The sequence below is a fragment of the Bombina bombina genome, chromosome 3 (genome assembly GCF_027579735.1).
Source record: "Bombina bombina isolate aBomBom1 chromosome 3, aBomBom1.pri, whole genome shotgun sequence".
NCBI classification, from domain to species: Eukaryota; Metazoa; Chordata; class Amphibia; order Anura; family Bombinatoridae; genus Bombina; species Bombina bombina.
In genome coordinates, this window is record NC_069501.1 from 965,345,394 (window position 1) to 965,370,170 (window position 24,777).

Genomic DNA, 24,777 nt, shown 5'->3' on the forward strand with positions numbered 1-24,777 from the left:
TTCATGCTTCATCTTTGCCAGTGGCTCAGGACCACATAGAAAGGATACTCTCATGTCATCGGTGTATGGTTGGGAGGTCAATCACGAAAAGAGCTCCCTTTTCCCGGCTAGAAGGGTAAACATTCTGGGAACGATCATAGACAGTCAGTATGCGCATCTACCTCACAGATAAGCGCAGTGAAAAGCTTCAGATGGCATGTCGCCTGCTTCACTCCAATGCTCTATCTTCAATAGCACAATGCATGGAAGTGATAGGTCTTATGGTTGCGGCTTCGGATGCTATACCATTTGCTCGCTTTCATCTGAGATCACTTCAGTTGGTGTATGCTCAGTCAATGGAACGGAGACCATTCAGATCTGTCGCAGGTCATCTGTCTGGATGCTCAGACGGGAGAAATTCTCTCACTTAGCCGTCTCCAACTCCAAGTCTCCTAGGGAAGTGCTTCCTGTCTCCCCTCTTGGCTGATTTTCACCACAATCGCAAGTTTGTCTTGCTTGGGTGTGGTGACCTCTGAGAGCCCAAGGGACTTGGTGTCAGCAGAAAGTTTCTCTTCCGATCAACATTCTTGAGTTGAGGGATATTTATAACACGCTTCTAGCATGGCCCCAGCTGGGTTCTGTCTGCTACATCAGATTCCAATTTGACAATATCACTACCATGGCCTACATCAATATTCAGGGTGGCACACAGAGCTCTCTGGTGATGCAGGAGGTCTCTTAATTTCTGCTGTGGCTGAAGAGACATCACTTTGAGATAACAGCTATACAAATCCTAGGTGTGGAGAATTGGGAAGCAGATTTCCTGAGCAGGCAAACTCTCCACTTGGCCCCTAAATTAGGAGATTTTTCTGCAGATCACTTGAAGATGGGGTATTCCTGACACAGTTCTGATGGCTTCCCATTTCAATGCCAAGCTTCTAGATATGGATTGAGGCCCAGGGATCCTCAGGTGGAGCTGGTGGATGCTCTAACGGTTCTGTGGAACTTCAACCTAGTGTATCTGTTTCCACTGATTGTTCTCCTGCCCCACGTGGTCGCTTGAGTGCCAACGACGGCTATTTTCCCAGTCAGGTGCTGATGACGGCTCAGAGCTCCCACCCGGCGATCGGACCTGTAAAGAGACAGGCATCGCCGGGGGCTTCACGTTTTGCGCTGTCACCGCACAACTTTATTGAAAAATTACAATAGACAGTATAGGGAAATGGGGGCATGCTGCTTAGAAGTGAAAAAAAAAAGGCAATACCATACCCCACAATACACAGCATACACACATATACACAGTATCAACTACAGAGCAACACATATCATGCAAACACACACTGCAGAACATACAAATAAACAAACACACACAGACAGCAACACCTACTACAAAGCATACACTTATACTTGCAGACACTCAACATACATACACTACACAGCATTCACTTACATGCAGACTCTAAACATACACACACCATATACACATACATGCAGACACACAACATACACCACATACATGCAGACACACAACATACACCACGTACATACAGGCATTCAACACACACACTTCACAGCATTCACATACATGCAGATACACAACATACCCATACCACATATGCAGCATCACAGATGCAGATACACAACATACACACACTACATAGCATACATATACATGCATAGTTGCATACACACAACATACACCAGACACATTTCACAGCATGCACATACATGTAGATACACAACATTCCACAAAGTATGCACTTTCAAGTACTACTAGGGATAACATACATATTTGTTTAATACAGAAGGGACAACTAAGTAGTATCTCAAATCTTTAATTTAGATGGGGCTTATTTAGTTTCAGGTATTGTAAAAAAGTTCCTGCAAATATGAAGTATACATATGTGAGGTATGTAATCACAGCATTACTGACCTGTAAGTACTAAAGTCTGAGGAAAACAAAACTGCTATGATGTGCTTTCTTATTCCCACTGATGAGACTCACAGATTACAAGACCTCAATGGGTTAAAGGTCATTCACCTAAGCCCATATAAGGAGCAGAGGGGGGGGGGGGAGGGCAGGGAAGTGCTGCTATAAATTTGTCAAACATGCTGAATTAGCACTGCAGCTCCTGCTGCTAAACCCACACAGATAGACAACATGTGGCCTTATCTAGAAGAAGCTTCTTTTCACTGTGCTCCCTTGTCCCACCCTCCCAGAGCAGTCAGGCAGCACTCAATCATGCCTTGTCAGGTCCCCACACAAGTCAAGAATACTTTATTAGCATGACATTATTACATTTGTTGCCAAAGTAATATGTTGCAATAAAACACACCCGGTGCTAAAACTGATTAGTAGCTGCCTTCTGAACTTTTATTAGGAGTCTGTGCTGCATGCTAGTGTGAGAGCTTAGCTAGTATAAAGGGATACTCACATAGTTTCTCTTGTACTAACAAACAGGAGGACCCAAAGTGCAGAGTTCTAATCCTGTCTCTGCTGAGTTGCCACTTGCAATACTACCGGTCAGATGCACCTACCTGTGCTAAGATAGTCTGTTCTATGCATGCAGGCACTATAGCAGCGCCACTGTGAGGAGCCAAATGATTATTGATCATGTGCGGCATGTTATTGGGTTTACTCTGTAAATGTTGTGACGATCGGACAAAAAAGAAATTCTTCAAAAAACCGCGGGCTCTTGCGGTTTTTAAATTGCAGCGGTTAATCGTGGTTTAAAACCTTTCTCCAGGAGGGTCTGGAGAAGGGCCTGTTAGCCAGTTCTATCAAGGGTCAGAAACTCTGCCCTCTCTGTTCAGTTTCACAATAAGCTGGCTAGTTTGCTGGATGTTCAGGAGTTTGTTCAGGCCTGTTTTCAAACCTTGTTGCTCCTCCATAGAGCCTAAATTTAGTTCTTAAGGTTCTTGAGATGGCTCCGTTTGAGTCTCTGCATGCTGTTGCTATTAAGATACTTACTTGAAAAGTGGTTTTCTTGTTGGCTATTTCTCTTGTTAAGTGTATCCAGTCCACGGATCATCCATTACTTATGTGATATTCTCCTTCCCAACAGGAAGTTGCAAGAGGATCACCCACAGCAGAGCTGCTATATAGCTCCTCCCCTAACTGTCATATCCAGTCATTCTCTTGCAAGCCTCAACCAAGATGGAGGTCGTAAGAGGAGTGTGGTGTTTTATACTTAGTTTATTCTTCAATCAAACGTTTGTTATTTTTAAATGGTGCCGGAGTGTACTGTTTATCTCAGGCAGTATTTAGAAGAAGAATCTGCCTGCGTTTTCTATGATCTTAGCAGAAGTAACTAAGATCCATGGCTGTTCTCACATATTCTGAGGAGTGAGGTAACTTCAGAGAGGGAATGGCGTGCAGGTTTTTCTGCAATAAGGTATGTGCAGTTAATATTTTTCTAGGGATGGAATTTGCTAGAAAATGCTGCTGATACCGAACTAATGTAAGTAAAGCCTTAAATGCAGTGATAGCTACTGGTATCAGGCTTATTAATAGAGATGCATACTCTTATAAAAATGTAATAAAAAACGTTTGCTGGCATGTTTAATCGTTTTTATATGTATTTGGTGATAAAACTTATTGGGGCCTAGTTTTTTTCCACATGGCTGGCTTGAATTTGGCCTAGAAACAGTTTCCTTAGGCTTTCCACTGTTGTAATATGAGTGGGAGGGGCCTATTTTGCCGTTTTTTTGCACAGCAAAAATTACAGACACAGACATCCAGCTTCTTCCTGCATGATCCAGGACATCTCTGGAGGGCTCAAAAGGCTTCAAAGTCATTTTTGAGGGAGGTAAAAAGCAGAGTAGTAGAGCTGTGGCAGTTGTTGTGACTGTTTGAAAAAAAAAACAAAAAAAAACGTTTTTGTCTTTTATTATTTTTTGGGTATTAAGGGGTTAATCATCCATTTGCAAGTGGGTGCAATGCTCTGCTAACTTGTTACATACACTGTAAAAATTTCTATGTGTAACTGCCTTTTTTCACTGTTATTTCAAATTTGGACAAAATTTGTGTTTCTTAAAGGTGCAGTAATGTTTTTTATATTGCTTGTAAACTTGTTTAAAGGGTTTTCCAAGCTTGCTAGTCTCATTGCTAGTCTGTTTAAACATGTCTGACACAGAGGAAACTACTTATTCATTATGTTTGAAAGCCATGGTGGAGCCCCATAGGAGAATGTGTACTAAATGTATTGATTTCACCTTAAACAGTAAAGATCAGTCTTTAACTATAAAAGAAATATCACCAGAAGATTCTGACGAGGGGGAAGTTATGCCGACTAACTCTCCCCACGTGTCAGACCCTTCGCCTCCCGCTCAGGGGATGCACGCTAATATGGCGCCAATTACATCAGGGACGCCCATAGCTATTACCTTGCAGGACATGGCTGCAATCATGAATAATACCCTGTCAGAGGTATTATCCAGGTTGCCTGAATTAAGAGGCAAGCGCGATTGCTCTGGGGTTAGGAGAAATACAGAGCGCGCAGATGCTGTAAGGGCCATGTCTGATACTGCGTCACAATATGCAGATCATGAGGACGGAGAGCTTCAGTCTGTGGGTGACATCTCTGATTCGGGGAATCCTGATTCAGAGATTTCTAATTTTAAATTTAAGCTTGAGAACCTCCGTGTGTTGCTTGGGGAGGTATTAGCTGCTCTGAATGACTGTAACACAGTTGCAGTACCAGAGAAATTGTGTAGGCTGGATAAATACTATGCGGTACCGGTGTGTACTGATGTTTTTCCAATACCTAAAAGGCTTACAGAAATTATTAGCAAGGAGTGGGATAGACCGGGTGTGCCTTTTTCCCCACCTCCTATATTTAGAAAAATGTTTCCAATAGACGCCACTACACGGGACTTATGGCAGACGGTCCCTAAGGTGGAGGGAGCAGTTTCTTCTTTAGCAAAGCGTACTACTATCCCGGTTGAGGACAGTTGTGCTTTTTCAGATCCAATGGATAAAAAATTGGAGGGTTACCTTAAGAAAATGTTTATTCAACAAGGTTTTATTTTACAGCCCCTTGCATGCATTGCGCCTGTCACGGCCGCGGTAGCATTCTGGTTTGAGGCCCTGGAAGAGGCCATCCATACAGCTCCATTGACTGAAATTATTGACAAGCTTAGAACACTTAAGCTAGCTAACTCATTTGTTTCTGATGCCATTGTTCATTTGACTAAACTAACGGCTAAGAATTCCGGATTCGCCATCCAAGCGCGTAGGGCGCTATGGCTTAAATCCTGGACAGGTGACGTGACTTCGAAGTCTAAATTACTCAACATTCCTTTCAAGGGGCAGACCTTATTCGGGCCTGGTTTGAAGGAAATTATTGCTGACATTACTGGAGGTAAGGGTCACACCATTCCTCAGGACAGGGCCAAAGCAAAGGCCAAACAGTCTAATTTTCGTGCCTTTCGAAATTTCAAGGCAGGTGCAGCATCAACTTCCTCCGCTTCAAAACAAGAGGGAACTTTTGCTCAATCTAAGCAGGCCTGGAAACCTAACCAGTCCTGGAACAAAGGCAAGCAGGCCAGAAAGCCTGCTGCTGCCTCTAAGACAGCATGAAGGAATGGCCCCCTATCCGGCGACGGATCTAGTAGGGGGCAGACTTTCTCTCTTCGCCCAGGCGTGGGCAAGAGATGTTCAGGATCCCTGGGCGTTGGAGATCATATCTCAGGGATATCTTCTGGACTTCAAAGCTTCCCCTCCACAAGGGAGATTTCATCTTTCAAAGCTATCTGCAAATCAGATAAAGAAAGAGGCATTCCTACGCTGTGTGCAAGACCTAGTTATGGGAGTGATCCATCCAGTTCCGCGGACGGAACAAGGACAGGGTTTTTATTCGAATCTGTTTGTGGTTCCCAAAAAAGAGGGAACCTTCAGACCAATTTTGGATCTAAAGATCTTAAACAAATTCCTCAGAGTTCCATCTTTCAAAATGGAAACTATTCGGACCATCCTACCCATGATCCAAGAAGGTCAGTACATGACCACAGTGGACTTAAAGGATGCCTACCCTCACATACCGATTCACAAAGATCATCATCGGTTTCTAAGGTTTGCCTTTCTAGACAGGCATTACCAATTTGTAGCTCTTCCCTTCGGGTTGGCTACAGCCCCGAGAATCTTTACAAAGGTTCTGGGCTCACTTCTGGCAGTTCTAAGACCGCGAGGCATAGCGGTGGCTCCGTGTCTAGACAATATCCTGATACAGGCGTCAAGCTTTCAAGTTGCCAAGTCTCATACAGAGATAGTTCTGGCATTTCTGAGGTCGCATGGGTGGAAAGTGAACGAGGAAAAGAGTTCTCTATCCCCACTCACAAGAGTCTCCTTCTTAGGGACTCTTATAGATTCTGTAGAAATGAAAATTTACCTGATGGAGTCCAGGTTATCAAAACCTCTAAATACTTGCCGTGTTCTTCACTCCATCCCTTCGGTAGCTCAGTGTATGGATGCAATCGGCTTAATGGTAGCGGCAATGGACATAGTGCCATCTGCACGCCTTCATCTAAGACCGCTGCAATTATGCATGCTGAGAGGAGATTTGTCCCCTCTGCTAAATCTGGATCAAGAGACCAGAGATTCTCTGGTCCATCTGTCCAAGGGTATGACCTTTCGCAGGCCAGATTGGACAATTGTAACAACAGATGCCAGCCTTCTAGGTTGGGGTGCAGTCTGGAATTCCCTGAAGGCCAGGGATCGTGGACTCAGGAGGAGAAACTTCTTCCAATAAATATTCTGGAGTTAAGAGCGATATTCAATGCTCTTCTGGCTTGGCCTCATTTAGCAACACTGAGGTTCATCAGATTTCAGTCGGACAACATCACGACTGTGGCTTACATCAACCATCAAGGGGGAACCAGGAGTTCCCTAGCGATGTTAGAAGTCTCAAATATAATTCACTGGGCAGAGTACCACTCTTGCCACCTGTCAGCAATCCATATCCCAGGCGTGGAGAACTGGGAGGCGGATTTTCTAAGTCGTCAGACTTTCCATCCGGGGAAGTGGGAACTCCATCCGGAGGTGTTTGCTCAGTTGATTCATCGTTGGGGCAAACCAGAGTTGGATCTCATGACGTCTCGCCAGAACGCCAAGCTTCCTTGTTACGGATCCAGGTCCAGGGACCCAGAAGCGACGCTGATAGATGCTCTAGCAGCGCCTTGGTTCTTCAACCTGGCTTATGTGTTTCCACCGTTTCCTCTGCTCCCTCGACTGATTGCCAAAATCAAACAGGAGAGAGCATCTGTGATTCTGATAGCACCTGCGTGGCCACGCAGGACTTGGTATGCAGACCTAGTGGACATGTCATCCTTTCCACCATGGACTCTGCCTCTAAGACAGGACCTTCTGAAACAAGGTCCTTTCAATCATCCAAATCTAATTTCTCTGAGACTGACTGCATGGAGATTGAACGCTTGATTCTATCAAAGCGTGGGTTCTCCGAGTCAGTCATTGATACTTTAATACAGGCACGAAAGCCTGTTACCAGGAAAATCTACCACAAGATATGGAATAAATAACTTTATTGGTTTGAATCCAAGAATTACTCATGGAGTAAGGTTAGGATTCCTAGAATATTGTCTTTTCTCCAAGAGGGCTTGGACAAAGGATTATCAGCTAGTTCCTTAAAGGGACAGATTTCTGCTCTGTCTATTCTTTTGCACAAGCGTCTGGCAGAGGTTCCAGACGTCCAGGCATTTTGCCAGGCTTTGGTTATAATTAAGCCTGTGTTTAAACCTGTTGCTCCCCCGTGGAGCTTAAACTTGGTTCTTAAAGTTCTTCAAGGAGTTCCGTTGGAACCCCTTCATTCCATTGATATTAAACTTTTATCTTGGAAAGTTCTGTTTTTGATGGCTATTTCCTCGGCTCGGAGAGTCTCTGAGCTATCTGCCTTACAATGTGATTCTCCTTATCTGATTTTTCATGCAAATAAGGTAGTCCTGCGTACCAAACCTGGGTTTTTACCTAAGGTGGTTTCTAACAAGAATATCAATCAAGAGATTGTTGTTCCATCATTGTGTCCTAATCGTTCTTCAAAGAAGGAACGTCTTTTACATAATCTGGACGTAGTCCGTGCCTTGAAGTTTTACTTACAAGCTACTAAAGATTTTCGTCAAACATCTACCCTGTTTGTCGTTTACTCTGGACAGAGAAGAGGTCAAAAAGCTTCGGCAACCTCTCTTTCCTTTTGGCTTCGGAGCATAATACGCCTAGCCTATGAGACTGCTGGACAGCAGCCCCCTGAAAGGATTACAGCTCATTCTACTAGAGCTGTGGCTTCCACATGGGCCTTTAAAAATGAGGCCTCTGTTGAACAGATTTGCAAGACCGCGACTTGGTCTTCGCTTCACACTTTTTCCAAATTTTACAAATTTGATACTTTTGCTTCTTCGGAGGCTGTTTTTGGGAGAAAGGTTCTTCAGGCCGTGGTTCCTTCCGCTTAATCCTGCCTTGTCCCTCCCATCATCCGTGTACTTTAGCTTTGGTATTGGTATCCCATAAGTAATGGATGATCCGTGGACTGGATACACTTAACAAGAGAAAACATAATTTATGCTTACCTGATAAATTTATTTCTCTTGTAGTGTATCCAGTCCACGGCCCGCCCTGTCCTTTTAAGGCAGGTCTAAATTTTATTTAAACTTCAGTCACCACTGCACCCTATGGTTTCTCCTTTCTCTGTTTGTTTTCGGTCGAATGACTGGATATGACAGTTAGGGGAGGAGCTATATAGCAGCTCTGCTGTGGGTGATCCTCTTGCAACTTCCTGTTGGGAAGGAGAATATCCCATAAGTAATGGATGATCCGTGGACTGGATACACTACAAGAGAAATAAATTTATCAGGTAAGCATAAATTATGTTTTCCTCTGCTCGCAGAGTATCAGAGCTTTCGGCTTAAATGTGTGATTCTCCGTATCTGGTGATCCATCAGAATAAGGCTGTATTGAAGACTTAACTAGGCTTTCTACGCAAGTTAATTAACAATTTGAGTGCTTACGACGGCTCTGAGCCATCGCAAATTTTCCCAGTCAGGTGCTGATGACGGCTTAGAGCTCCCACCCAGCGATCGGGCCTGTAAAGTGACAGGCATCGCCGGGGGCTTCACGTTTTGCGACGTCACCGCACAACTTTATAGAAAAATTACAATAGACAGTATAGGGAAATGGGGGCATGCTGCTTAGAAGCCTGTATCTCAGGCATATAAGCTGATATAGACCCCCAAGACCCACAGTTGGAAAGGTAATCGCCTAACCAACGGTATAAGTCTTGGTGATCTGAAGGAAAAAAAAAATATTAAGAAAAAACAAAAAAAACCTCTAATCCAGCTTAGCACCCCAGGTGGGAAATTGCTTAGCACTCAAAGGGTTAATACCCGCATCATACACCGGGACATTGTAGTTCCTTCACACTGTCCCAAGCTGTCATCCTCCAAAGAGAGATTGTTACAACATGTGGATGTGGTCAGAGTGTTGACGTTCTACCTTCAAGCTACTAAGGAATTTTGTCAATCATCATCCTTATTTATTCTGTATACTGTTAAGAGCAAGGGGCAGAAGGCTTCAGCTGTCACTCTTTTTCCTTTTGATTGAGAAGTCTGATTCACATGACTTACAAGGAGGGTGGTCAGGAGCCCCCTTCACGAATCACTGCACATTCTACTCGTGCAGTCACTACTACTTGGGCCTTCTGTTTTGTGCTGAATGAACAAATTAGGCAATACTCAGACGAATACAGAGTCGTCCAAATAGAATGCACGCCTAATTTTTACTGCTTTTTTTTTCCTCTTACAGTTTAGTTACATTTGTTTCTCCTTTTTTTTTTTATTGCCAAAAACTTATTGATTTCCTACAGAATTCATATTTGTATGCTTTATCCTAGAGCCTGTGCTGTCAGAGTATCCAAACCATAGGTATAATGCACATACTCATCTCTTTACTAAAATAAGTGATTGTATCGTCACTATAGTTTTTGTTGTCATCCATAGGTTTCTTTTTGTTGATGCAAATCACCCAGAAATAAGAATTACTGGTATTGGATCACTTGGTAAAAAAAAGCCTGAAAACTACTCTGGCAAACTGGTCTTTGCTTTGTTGCAAACTCTAAACCCTGTTGCTTAAACCAATGTAGGTTGCTTTCATAAGAAGTGAGAAAGCTCCACTGAACTTCCTTGTCTGTTTTGCAGATCATTGACTATTTTTTTAGGAGCTTCTGTTTTTCAGTGCATAGAGGCTGGGTTCTTCATCCATATGTCTTTCCTTATAGACTTCAGAAAGGAATGACGGGTAGTAGTTTGTATATCCTATTCTGATTGCTATGCAAATGTATCCTTCTGGCGGCCTTTCATGTGATGTTTCATTACTAGGAGCAGAAGTTTGTGTTCTTAGTTTCCTGATATTTATGAGTGGTAGATGTTGTAAAATTAGCTGAAAGGGATCTTTTTTTGGGGTGGCAATGATGGTGAGAGATGACCTTTCCTACACCAGGTGTGGTAAAGTTTGATAAAAAAAAACCTAAGTAATATTTAAAAATATGTATTACAAGTACTAGAGTTTAGTAATGTGCCAACCATAGAATACTTTATTTTATTTTAACTTCTTCTAAAAACATCCATATGACCATATTGTCTTTTTACTAGGGCGGTAATGAACACAATCCACCAACTATCGGTTACTTTAAACTCTGCAAGTGATGAGCCGTCTGATGTTCTCATCTCATACTTTAATGTAAGTTATTTGCAGTTTTATTAATTTTTTTGTTATAGAAGAAAACACTCTCCTACATAGATTAATTTGAATTTAATATATAGGGTGCTTTATATTGACTTTTATTTTTTTCTTTATCAAATGATTTTGTTATTGTATTCTTTATTAAAAATAATTTAATACTGAGCAAATGTTCTTTAGACTAAATGGTGGTGTACTTTCAGTTGTATGGTCTTGTCAAAATGTTATTTCTTTCCTAAGATAGCAGGAAGTGGCAAAGAGCACCACAGCAGAGCTGTATATATAGCTCCTACCTCCCCTCCACCTCCCTCCTACCTCCCCTCCACCTCCAGTCATTCGACCGAAGTTTGGAAGAGAAAGGAAAAGCCAAAGGTGCAGAGGTGACTGAAGTTTAATAAAAATAAGTACATACCTGTCTTAGAAATGACAGGGTGGGCTGTGGACTCGTAAAAGAAATACATTTATCAGGTAAGCATAAGTGTCCTTTTCTTTTACAAGATATGACGAGTCAATGGATTTCATCCTTACTTGTGGGATACAATACCAAAGCTACAGGACACGGATGAACGGAAGGCACCACTGCTTGAAGAACCTTTCTCCCAAAAACAGCTTCAGAAGAAGCAATAGTATCAAATTTGTAAAATTTGGAAAAAGTGTGAAGAGACGACCAAGTTGCAGCCTTGCAAATCTGTTCAACAGAAGCATCGTTCAGGAGGCTGCTGTCCAGCAGTCTCATATGCCAGACGGATGATCAGTGACGTGCAGTGACGTCAGAGGCTGGTGAGGCAGTGGCAGGATACGCCTTCATTCTTTAGATATCCTTTGTTGAAGAAATAGCAATGCACATTGGTGAGCCAATCACATGAGGTATCTATGTGCAGCCACCAATCAGCTACTGAGCATATTTAGATATGATTTTCAACAAAGGACATCAAAAGAATGAAGAAAATTAGATATTAGATGTAAATTGGAAAGTTATTTAAATTTGCATATGGGTTTCATGTCCCTTTAAATGGTGTCTTGGAAAACTGGTCAACTTAGTAAACATCTGATTTTAGTTTAAAGGATTGTAACAGAAACTCTTGCCAGATAACACAATGCTTGCTCTGATTATGATATCTAGAAATCCATGCCCATTCAAATATGTTTAAAACATACTTTTTACTTCAATGCTGCAAATTATGCTTACAGATTCTTTCATTACATAAGGGATGAGAATCAGAGGGGGAGGAGGAGAGACAGAGAGAGAGAGAAAGAGACCATGGGGGAGAACAACACATAAGGAGAGAGATGGATAGATAGAGAGAGAGAGACACACACACACACACACAAGGGGGGGGGGGGGGGGGGGACCACTGCATTTTAAAGTAATAAAACAGCAGAGCTACAGAGAGTTCAGAAAATTTGTCTATAATTTAGTGTGAAGTACAGAGGCAAGCTGCTAAGTTAGTGGGTGTAAAGTTTGAGTAAACAATATACAAAAACGACCCTGCTGTAAAAGAGTAAAAAAACACTAAACCACATTCATTAAATTATCATTTTCACTAACAGAATCCTTTTCAGTAAGATCTTACTTTAATAAGATGTGGGTGAAACACTGTTCTCTGTGCCTCTTTTCCTGCTCTGGAAGGATTCAGGAAGTGACAGTGGCACATTCCACTGCACTTAGAGGGGAAGAACAGAACTCTCTTTTTCACTTTAGCAAAGCTGGCAGCTTCACAGGACAGCAACAAAATATATGAAAGTTGTTTTTTTCCGTTTTTGTTTTGTTTTATATCATTTAACATCCAGCCCCAACCCTAGGTTCCATTTACTATTGCATCTCACTGGATTGGTTCAGCCCAAATAGGACTGCCTCAAATAAGCAGTTAATGGGCCATGCAATTGTCTTAACCACTTGCATCCAGTAGATGGCGCAGCATGTTGTGTAATGGTGGGCAGACCTGCTTGTGCCTCTTCATTGCACAACATGTAGCTGTGAGAAAAAAAAATGCTGGGAAAAAAAAATTACAATTTTTTTTTTTAAAGCCAATAAAAAAAATATATTTTTGCCCATATGAGAGGTGAAGCACTGCCTCACCTGCCTCTAGTGACTGCACATCACTGCGGATGATACTCTTCAGCCAAAAAGAAAGAGAGGTAGCTGTAGCCTTCTGACCCCTACGCTTTCCAGAAAAAACAATGAATAATGAAGATGATTGACGGAAATCCTTAGTCACCTGCAAGTAAAACTTCAGGGCACGGACCACGTCCAAGTTATGCAACAGACGCTCCTTTTTAGAAGAAGGATTAGGACATTATGAAGGAACAATAATTTCCTGATTAATATCCTTATTTGAAACAACCTTAGGAAGGAACCCAGGTTTGGTACGTTAAATCACCTTATAAGAATGAAAGACAAGATAAGGCGAGTCACATTGTAACGCTGAAAGCTCAGAAACTCTACGAGCAGAAGAAATAGCAACCAAAAATAAAACTTTCCAAGAAAACAACTTAATATCTATGGAATGCATGGGTTCAAACGGAACCCCTTGAAGAACATTAAGAACTAAATTCAAACTCCAGGGTGGAGCAATTGTTCTAAATACAGGCTTGATTCTGGTCAGAGCCTGACAAAAAGACTGAACATCTGGAACATCTGCCAAACGTTTGTGTAGTAAAATTGACAAAGCAGAGATTTGTCCCTTTAAGGAACTTGCTGATAACCCTTTCTCCAATCCTTCTTGGAGAAAAGCCAGAATCCTGGGAATCCTAACTCTACTCCATGAGTAGCCCTTGGATTCGCACCAATAAAGATATATATACGCCATATCTTATAGTAGATCTTTCTAGTGACAGGCTTACGTGCCTGAATCAAAGTATCAATGCCCGAATCAGAGAACCCCCGCTTCGATAAAATCAAGCGTTCAATCTCCAAGCAGTCAGTTGCAGAGAAACTAGATTTGGGTGTTTGAAGGGTCCCACGCAGGCGCGATTAGAATTACTGAAGCCCTCTCCTATTTGATCCGAGCAATCACCCGGGGAAGGAGAGCAAACGGTTGAAACACATAAGCTAGGTTGAACGACCAAGGCACTGCCAAGGCATCTATCAGTTCGGCCTGGGGATCCCTTGACCTGGATCCGTATCTCGGGAGCTTGGCATTCTGACGAGACGCCATCAGATCCAATTCCGGTCTGCCCCATCTGAGGATCAGAGTGGCAAAGACCTCCGGATGAAGTTCCCACTCCGCCGGATGAAAAGTCTGTCTGCTTAAAAAGTCCGCTTCCCAGTTGTCCACTCCTGGGATGTAGGTTTGCTGACAGATAACAAGAGTGAGTCTCCACCCACCGAATTATCTTGGATACTTCTGTCATCGCTAAGGAACTCCTTGTTCCTCCCTGATGATTGATGTAAGCCACAGTCGTGATGTTGTCGGACTGAAAGTGGATGAATTTGGCCGAAGCCAACTGAGGCCACGCCTGAGGCACATTGAATATTGCTCTCAATTCCAGAATATTGATTGGAAGAGACTCCGGCTGAGTCCACACACCCTGAGCCTTCAGGGAATTCCAGACTGCACCCCAGCCTAGTAGACTGGCGTCCGTTGTCACTATCACCCATGAAGGTCTGCGGAAGCACGTCCCTTGGGACAGATGATCTGGCGACAACCACCAAGGAAGAGAATCTCTTGTCTCCTCATCCAGATCTATCTTGGGAGACAAATTTGCATAATCTCCCTTCTACTTCCTGAACATGCTCAGTTGTAGTGGTCTGAGATGAAAACGAGCAAACGGAATGATGTCCATTGCCGCCACCATCAATCCAATTACTTCCATTCACTGGGCCACTGATGGCCGAGGATTGGACTGAAGAGCTTGGCATGTATTCAGAATCTTAAACTTTCTGATCTCCGTCAAGAAAATACTCATAGATATGGAATCTTTTAGAGTTCCTAAGAAGGGAACCCTTGTCTGTGGAATTAATTAACTCGTTTCTAGATTCACCTTCCACCCGTGAGTCCTCAGAAAGGACAGAACCATGTCTGTATGAGACTTTTTTAGATGGTAAGATGACGCCTGGATCAGAATATCGTCCAGATAAGGCGCCACTGCAATGCCCCACGGCCTGAGAACCGCCAGAAGTGACCCTAGAATTTTTGTGAAGATCCTGGGGGCTGTGGCCAACCCGAAGGGAAGGTCCACAAACTGAAAATGTTTGTCCAGAAAGGCAAACCTTAGGAACTGGTGATGATCCTTGTGGATAGGAATATGAAGATATGTATCTTTTAAGTCCACGGTAGTCGTATATTGACCCTCTTGGATCAATTGCAGAATTGTACTAATAGTCTCCATCTTGAAGGATGGGACTCTAAGAAACTTGTTTAGACTTTTTAGATCTAAAATAGGACGAAACGTGCCCTCTTTTTTGGGGACCACGAAGAGATTTGAGTTAAACACTTGCCCCTGTTCCAGTATTGGAACGGGACGAATTACTCCCATAGTAGAGAGGTCTTTTACACAACGTAAGAACGCCTCTCTTTTTATCTGGTCTACAGACAATCTTGAAAGAAAAAACCTCCCCCTTGGGAGAGAATTTTTGATTTCCAGTTGATACCCTTGGGACACGGTTTCCAGTGTCCAAGGATCCTGAACATCTCTTACCCAAGCCTGGGCAAAGAGAGAAAGCCTGCCCCCTATTAGATCCGGTCCCGGATCGGGGCCGCCCCTTCATGCTGTCTTGGTAGCAGCAGTGGGCTTTTTGGGTTGTTTACCTTTGTTCCAAGCCTGGTTGGGTCTCCAGACGGACTTGGTCTGAGCACAATTCCCTACCTGCTTGGTGGAAGAAGAGGGGACTCCTTTAAAGTTCCGAAAGGAACAAAAATTATTTTGTTTCCCCCTCAGTTTAGTAGATCTATCTTGAGTAAGGAGATGACCCTTACCTCCCGTAATGTCAGAAATTATTTCTTTCAAGTCAGGCCCGAATAGGGGTTTTCCTTTGAAAGGAATAGCCAAAAGCTTTGACTTAGATGACACATCAGCATACCAAGATTTTAACCATAACGCTCTACGCGCTAAAATGGCAAATCCGGCATTCTTAGCCGCCAATTTGGCAATCTGAAAGACGGCATCTGTAATTAAAGAATTAGCCAGCTTAAGAGCCTTAATTCTATCTAAAATATCCTCTAAAGGAGTCTGTCTTAAGAGACTCTTCTAATGCATCAAACCAGAAGGCCGCCGCAGTGGTAACTGGTACAATGTAGGCCGTCGGTTGTAAAAGGAAACCCTGATGAATAAACAGTTTCTTTAGCAGACCCTCCAATTTCTTTTCCATAGGGTCTTTGAAAGCACAACTGTCCTCAATAGGAATAGTTGTATGCTTAGCTAGGGTAGATATAGCTCCCTCCACCTTAGGGACTGTTTGCCAAGAGTCCCTAACAGTGTCAGATATGGGATACATCTTCTTAAAATTAAGAGAAGGTGAGAACTGGATACCCGGTCTGTCCCATTCCCTCTTAATAATCTCAGAAATTCTCTTAGGAACCGGTAAAAAATCAGTGTAAGCAGGTACCTCTAAGTAGTTGTCCATTTTACACAATTTCTCTGGTGGTACCACAATAGTCCTAATCATCCATAGTCGCTAAAACCTCCCGAAGTAACAGGCGGAGGTGTTCAAGCTTAAATCTAAAGGACATGACGTCCAAGTCCGTCTAAGGCAACACCCTTCCCGAATCGGAAAGCTCCCCCTCAGACAGAAGTTCCCTGACCCCCAATTCAGATCCCTGTGAGGGTACATCAGAGATAGCTAACAAAGCATGAGAGGACTCAGTTCTCACATTGACTTATGTCCTGCTGTGTTTGCCCTGTAACACTGGCAACTTAGATAATACCTCTGTAAGGGTAGTTGACATAACTGCAGCCATATCTGCAGAGTAAATGAATTAGACGCGGTTGAAGATCCCGGCATCGCTTGGGTGGGTGTTAAAGGTTGTGGCGCTTGGGGAGATTTTGGTGGCATATCCTGATTCTCCTCAGACTGAGAATCATCCTTAGACACACTTTCTTTACATAAAATCTGCTTTTTACATTGTAAGGCCCTCTCAGTACACGAGGAACAAAATGTAAGAGGGGGTTCCACAATGGCAACTAAACACACAGAACAGGTAGTTTCCTCAAGTTCAGACATGTTAAACAGACTAGCAATAGCAATAATAGTCGTTCTTTACTTAAAATATTGAGCTCTGAATTCAATTATACAAACAAAGTGTACTGCGCCTTTAAATAATAAAAGCTCAACAATTTTTCTGTTATCTTCAAAAAAGCATTTATGGCAATAAAAATTGTTTTAATGTGCCCAAAATATACTAATAGTATTGCACCAGCTTGCTTAGATGTGTAAAAAGCAATATAAATCGATTTAACCGTTATGACAAAAAAAACTATTATTTATTTATTCAGGCCCCAGCACCTCCTACCTGCCCCCGGAATACACTGCTGCTGCTTGAGAAGCTTTTAATACCCTTCGAATGGCAAAACAACTTAGGCCCCAGGACCTTGCTGTCTATGCGATCTGGAAGATACTGCGCGTCTGAGCGTGCGAAAATAGGCCCGCCCCCTGTGGGCGTAACACTAGCCTTTACAGAGACCCGCATGGGTTGCAAAGAAAAAAATCAAAGCATGTCGATTTTAATAAAATATAAAGCCATGTGCCCCTCTTACACAAACATGTCATACCAATATCAAGTCTAACTGCCTGATAAACAACTGTACTCCCTTAGGTCAGAAAAATGAATGACCGTTCTTAGCCAGCAACCGCATCTCCCAGCGTTTAGCCCATTAACTCTGAAAAGTGATATCAGACACATTTAGCAGTCAATATAAAGGAAATTCCAGGTACACCATTACCATACATGTAGTACATACTGATTTACCCCTCCCCAGACAGAGAAAAATGTCAGCCTGTTCTGATGCATCAAGTCTCCCCAGAAACAAATGACTGAACATACCTAAATGCTGCTTGTAGCATGACACGGTTCTCCACACTGAAGATGTTTCTTTACACTACTTTCAACTTCTCTGTGGGAACCAGCATGGATCTTAGATAACATTTAACTAAGATCATCAACATCAGGGCAGAAAAATAACTCCTCTTGGGAAGTTATAGACTGACAATCTCTCCCTGAGGAAAATAGTACTCACTGGCACCATTTTAAAATAAAAAAAACTTCTTGATTGAAGAATATAAAACTAACACCTCACTTTACCTCTTCCTATCACTAAAACAGGCAAACAGAATGACGGGAGGTGGAGGGAAGGGAGGAGCTATATATATATATATATATATATATATATATATATATATATATACAGCTCTGCTGTGGTGCTCTTTGCCACTTCCTGCTAGCAAGAGGTTAAATCCCACAAGTAAGGATGAAATCCATGGACTCATCATATCTTGTAAAAGAAATTGGATTTCTACGCTTCAAGCAAGATTTTAGGGTCTAGCTGTACTCCACATTATTTTCTGCAGTATGGTAGTGGTGGCTTTAAAGCAGTTAGGAACTTGTAAGGTGCTCCTTGTTGCGTTTTCCTAACAATTTGCTGCCCTAGTATAGATAGTCAGAGTAGGTTTACTCTGTTCTTTCTTTTTCACACATATATATATATATATATATATATATATATATATATATATATATATATATATATACATACATACATATATATATACATACACACACATATATTTATTGGGACATAAAATTCCTTGGAATGGGAATGATTTAGGGCAGGTGGCAGGCACATAAGGCATGTGTTGTGAGACGGGGTTATCTCATTTAGTAGAGTAAGGTATTAACTTTATTTGGGCTCTGTGTTCTCTTGGGCTTATGTGTGTTGTACTATACTCCGCACAAGAGTGTTATGTTGGTGTATTCCGACATCCAGATAAGGGTTCCTTTAGTTTTTATTTATAGCCTGACAAGCTTGGGTGTTTGCTGTTGGGGATCGCTTACTGTATTGCAATCCGACCTGGAATTTTACCCGCGAACTGCTCACACTGAGGGAAGTTCTTTACTAAGATTGAGTCGTCTCAGCGTATCAGGAAGAGGCGGTTTATGGTGTTTTCGCGCCTCCTGGGGCGCAGGTCATAACGCCGATCACGTGACTCTTTTCCTTTGTATTTTGAGCAGTGTCAGCTATGCAGCAGTGTTTTGCAGTATTAAGGATTCCCTCATTACGGTCTCTTGGTGAAGTCGCAGGAACGGAAGGCAGGTAGGCGCCTCAGTTACTGCTGAGGTGTGGAGGTACTGAGACTTATTTGAGCGTATCTGCGCACTTCATTTGACTTTATAGAGAGGGTCAGTTTACTGGAACCAATTCTTTTACTGAGGGTTTTTTTTATAAACAATAAAACATTTTATATACCTCCTTTTTTTTATTGGGTATAATTTTGCTTTTTAAAGGAAGAGTATAAACATAGCCGGTTCTTTTTATTAATTGTATTTCTGAGACAATGTCTGATATGGAGCAGGAGTCTGCTCTCATGAATCAGTGCCTTTTGTGTTTAGAAGCACAAATTGCTGCTCCTATGCAATTTTGTTCCGCTTGTGTTAAGAAAACATTGCAGTGTAAAGGATTTTTTTTTTTATGCTGAGCCCAACGTCAATCAGGATGATGCTGTTCAGGCACTGCCACAGCTTTCTCCTGTTTCATCCCAAGCCTCAATGGTGTCACATGCAGTGCTCTGCGGTTCCTCACAATCTCCTGGGGGAGTTCATTTGCTAGCAGAAATTGCTACCCAGGTATTTTCAGCTGTATTTGCTGTGTTAGCTGCCTTTCCTATTTTAAAAGGAAAACGCAAGAGGAAAATTAGAGATTCGGATAGTAAGGTTTCTGATCCAGCTCTTGCTACCCAAGTTGCCCTCCCTCATAAATCTGATGAGGAAGATACGTTGGTAGCCTCTGAGGGTGAAATCTCAGATTCAGAGAGTGTAATGCCGCCTTCTGATGCTGAAGTTGTATCTTTTAGATTTAAGTTTGAACACCTTCGTGTACTGTTAAAGGAGGTTTTGGCTACTCTGGATGACTCTGACACCCCTGCTGTTGTCATTCCTAAGAAATCAAGTAAACTTAAGTTATTTTGATGTTCCTTCCTCTTCGGAAGTGTTTCCGGTTCCTGACCTTGCTACAGAGATTATTACACAGGAATGGGAGAAGCCAGGGATTCCTTTTACCGTCTTCTATTTTTAAAAAGATGTTTCCTGTCGCCGACTCCGTTAAAGAACCTTGGCACACTGTACCTAAAGTAGAAGGGGCAATTTTTACTTTGGCTAAAAGAACTACTATTCCTATTGAGGATAGCTGTTCCTTTAAGGACCCAAAGGACAAAAAGCTGGAGGCCTATTTGAGGAGGATATATGTTCATCAAGGTCTCCTATGCCAACCGACTGTGTCTATTGCCACTGTGACAAGTACGGAATCCTACTGGTTTGATGCCCTGCTGATTCTCTTCAGGTAGAGACTCCTTTGGATGAGATCCAAGATAGAAATAAGCCTCTTAAGCTAGCCAATTCCTTTAATTCTGATGCTATCATGCAGGTTATTAGACTGGGAGCCAAGATGTCTGGCTTCATCGTCCTAGCCCGCTGGGCATTGTGGATAAAATCTTGGTCAGCTGATGTTTCCTCAACGGTCAAGCTTTTGGCGATTTCTTACAAGGGTGTAAGACCTTGTTTGGACCTGGTCTGGCAGAAATAATTTCTGATATTACTCAAGATAAGATGCAAAGACCTAAGGGACGTCTGTAATTTTCGTTCCTTTCCTGACTTCAGAGGAAAGCCTTCCACTTCTTCTTCCAAGCAGGAGCAGTCCAAGTCTTCTTTGAGACCCAAATCAGTCTTGGTACAAGGGGAAGCAGTCCCTCAGCTGAATCCAAATCAGCATGAAGGGTTTGCCCCCGATCCAGGATCGGTTCAAGTTGGGGACAGACTCTCAGTTCTCTCAAGCGTGGATATGAGATGTTCCAGATCCTTGGGCTGTGGACATAGTATTCCAGGGTTACAAATTAGAATTCAAGACTTTTCCTCCCAGGGGAAGGTTTCACCTCTCAAGATTATCTGCAGACCAGATAAAGAGAGGCATTCTTTAAATGTGTTCACAACCTTGCCTCCCTGGGAGTGATAATTCCAGTTCCTGTACAGGGTCTAGATTTCTATTCCAATCTGTTTATAGTTCCTAAAAAGGAGGGAACTGTCCGTCCTATTTTAGATCTGAAGTGTTTAAACAAGTTTCTCAGAGTACTGTCCTTCAAGATGGAAACTATTTCTTCCATTCTTCCCTTTATAGAAGAGGGTTTTTTATGACAACCATAGTCCTGAAGGATGCATATCTTCATGTTCCCATTCACAGGGATCATCACAAGTTCCTGAGATTTTCTAGCTATGAAAATTTTTCTGACGGAGGTTAGAAAATCAATGATTCTTGCTGCTTGCTTCTCTCTGCAGTCTACTATTCGACCATCAGTGGCTCAATGTATGGAGGTAATTGGTCTGATGGTCGCGTCCATGGACATCATTCCCTTTGCTCGGTTCCATTTAAGAGCTCTGCAGTTATGTATGCTCAGACAATGGAACGAAGATAATTCAAAACTATCTCAAAGGATAGATCTAGACCATCTATCTCAGGGCACATGCTTCTGGAGACCTTCCTAGGTGATTGTGACCACGGCCGCTAGCCTGCTGGGCTGGAGAGCAGTCTGGGACTCGTTAAAGGCGCAGGGACTATTGACTCGTGAGTAGTCTGCTCTCCCCATAAACATCCTGGAGTTGAAAATGATTTTCAATTCTCTGATGACTTTGCCTCAGTTGTCCAGTTTATCAGGTTCCAGTCAATTGCTGTCTGCCATCCACATCCCAGGAGTAGACAACTGGGAAGCGGATTTCCTCAGCAGACAGACCTTTCATCCCAGGGAGTGGACACTCCATCCGGATGTATTCTCCATTTTAACTCTCAAATTGGGGGTGCCGGAGCTGAATCTGATGGCGTCTTGGCACAATGCCAAGCTTCCAAGGTCTGGTTCAAGGTCAAGAGACCCTCAGGACGTTTTGATAGATGCTCTGGCGGTTCCTTGGGTTTTCAGCCTGGCATACCTGTTTCCTCCGTTTGCGCTACTTCCACGAGTCATTGCTTGTTTCAAACAGGAGAGAGCATCAGTGATTCTAATAGCCACTGTGTGGCCTCGCAGGAACTGGTATGCAGACCTAGTGAAGATGTCATCTCTCCCACCTTGGAAGTTGCCTCTGAGATAGGACCTTCTAACTCAGGGTCCATTCTGTCATCCAAATCTTGTTTCTCTGAAGCTGACTGCTTGGAGATGGAACGCTTAGTTCTGTCTAAGCGTGCTTTTTCTGAGTTGGTCTTTGAGACCTTGATTCAGGCTCACAAGCCTGTAACTAGAAAGATTTACCGTAAGGTATGGCGTTAATACCTTCATTGGTGTGAATCCAAGGGATACTCTTGGAGTAAGGTTAGGATTCCTAGGATTTTGTCTTTTCTCCAACATAGGTGTGTCCGGTCCACGGCGTCATCCTTACTTGTGGGATATTCTCTTCCCCAACAGGAAATGGCAAAGAGCCCAGCAAAGCTGGTCACATGATCCCTCCTAGGCTCCGCCTACCCCAGTCATTCTCTTTGCCGTTGTACAGGCAACATCTCCACGGAGATGGCTTAGAGTTTTTTAGTGTTTAACTGTAGTTTTTATTATTCAATCAAGAGTTTGTTATTTTAAAATAGTGCTGGTATGTACTATTTACTCAGAAACAGAAAAGAGATGAAGATTTCTGTTTGTATGAGGAAAATGATTTTAGCAACCGTTACTAAAATCCATGGCTGTTCCACACAGGACTGTTGAGAGGAATTAACTTCAGTTGGGGGAACAGTGAGCAGTCTCTTGCTGCTTGAGGTATGACACATTCTAACAAGACGATGTAATGCTGGAAGCTGTCATTTTCCCTATGGGATCCGGTAAGCCATGTTTATTAAGATAGTAAATAAGGGCTTCACAAGGGCTTATTAAGACTGTAGACTTTTTCTGGGCTAAATCGATTCATTATTAACACATATTTAGCCTTGAGGAATCATTTAATCTGGGTATTTTGATAAGATTATATCGGCAGGCACTTTTTTAGACACCTTATTCTTTAGGGGCTTTCCCAAATCATAGGCAGAGCCTCATTTTCGCGCCGGTGTTGCGCACTTGTTTTTGAGAGGCATGGCATGCAGTCGCATGTGTGAGGAGCTCTGATACATAGAAAAGACTTTCTGAAGGCGTCATTTGGTATCGTATTCCCCTTTGGGCTTGGTTGGGTCTCAGCAAAGCAGATACCAGGGACTGTAAAGGGGTTAAAGTTAAAAACGGGGTTAAAGCTTCCAAATTTGGTGTGCAATACTTTTAAGGCTTTAAGACACTGTGGTGAAATTTTGGTGAATTTTGAACAATTCCTTCATATTTTTTCGCAATTGCAGTAATAAAGTGTGTTCAGTTTAAAATTTAAAGTGACAGTAACGGTTTTATTTTAAAACGTTTTTTGTACTTTGTTATCAAGTTTATGCCTGTTTAACATGTCTGAACTACCAGATAGACTGTGTTCTGAATGTGGGGAAGCCAGAGTTCCTTCTCATTTAAATAAATGTGATTTATGTGACAATGACAATGATGCCCAAGATGATTCCTCAAGTGAGGGGAGTAAGCATGGTACTGCATCATTCCCTCCTTCGTCTACACGAGTCTTGCCCACTCAGGAGGCCCCTAGTACATCTAGCGCGCCAATACTCCTTACTATGCAACAATTAACGGCTGTAATGGATAATTCTGTCAAAAACATTTTAGCCAAAATGCACACTTATCAGCGTAAGCGCGACTGCTCTGTTTTAGATACTGAAGAGCATGACGACGCTGATAATAATGGTTCTGAAGGGCCCCTAAACCAGTCTGATGGGGCCAGGGAGGTTTTGTCTGAGGGAGAAATTACAGATTCAGGGAACATTTCTCAACAAGCTGAACCTGATGTGATTACGTTTAAATTTAAGTTGGAACATCTCCGCGCTCTGCTTAAGGAGGTATTATCCACTCTGGATGATTGTGACAATTTGGTCATCCCAGAGAAGCTATGTAAAATGGACAAGATCCTAGAGGTCCCGGGGCTCCCAGAAGCTTTTCCTATACCCAAGCGGGTGGCGGACATTGTAAATAAAGAATGGGAAAGGCCCGGTATTCCTTTCGTCCCTCCCCCCATATTTAAAAAATTGTTTCCTATGGTCGACCCCAGAAAGGACTTATGGCAGACAGTCCCCAAGGTCGAGGGAGCGGTTTCCACTTTAAACAAACGCACCACTATACCCATAGAAGATAGTTGTGCTTTCAAAGATCCTATGGATAAAAAATTAGAAGGTTTACTTAAAAAAATGTTTGTTCAGCAGGGTTACCTTCTACAACCAATTTCATGCATTGTCCCTGTCGCTACAGCCGCATGTTTCTGGTTCGATGAGCTGGTAAAGGCGGTCGATAGTGATTCTCCTCCTTATGAGGAGATTATGGACAGAATCAATGCTCTCAAATTGGCTAATTCTTTCACCCTAGACGCCACTTTGCAATTGGCTAGGTTAGCGGCTAAGAATTCTGGGTTTGCTATTGTGGCGCGCAGAGCGCTTTGGTTGAAATCTTGGTCAGCTGATGCGTCTTCCAAGAACAAGCTACTTAACATTCCTTTCAAGGGGAAAACGCTGTTTGGCCCTGACTTGAAAGAGATTATCTCTGATATCACTGGGGGTAAGGGCCATGCCCTTCCTCAGGATCGGCCTTTCAAGGCCAAAAATAAACCTAATTTTCGTCCCTTTCGTAGAAACGGACCAGCCCAAAGTGCTACGTCCTCTAAGCAAGAGGGTAATACTTCTCAAGCCAAGCAAGCTTGGAGACCAATGCAAGGCTGGAACAAGGGAAAGCAGGCCAAGAAACCTGCCACTGCTACCAAGACAGCATGAAATGTTGGCCCCCGATCCGGGACCGGATCTGGTGGGGGGCA

The 24,777-nt window shown here is 42.7% G+C and overlaps 1 protein-coding gene across 1 annotated transcript in view; it reads left to right on the forward strand.

Annotated features, from left to right (window-relative positions):
* Positions 1–24,777, forward strand: part of RB1 (RB transcriptional corepressor 1) — a 1,127,793-nt gene that overhangs the window by 439,008 nt on the left and 664,008 nt on the right. The window contains exon 15 of the mRNA XM_053708021.1: positions 10,633–10,720. Coding sequence (XP_053563996.1) covers positions 10,633–10,720 — 88 coding nt within the window. The remainder of the gene's footprint in view (positions 1–10,632; positions 10,721–24,777) is intronic.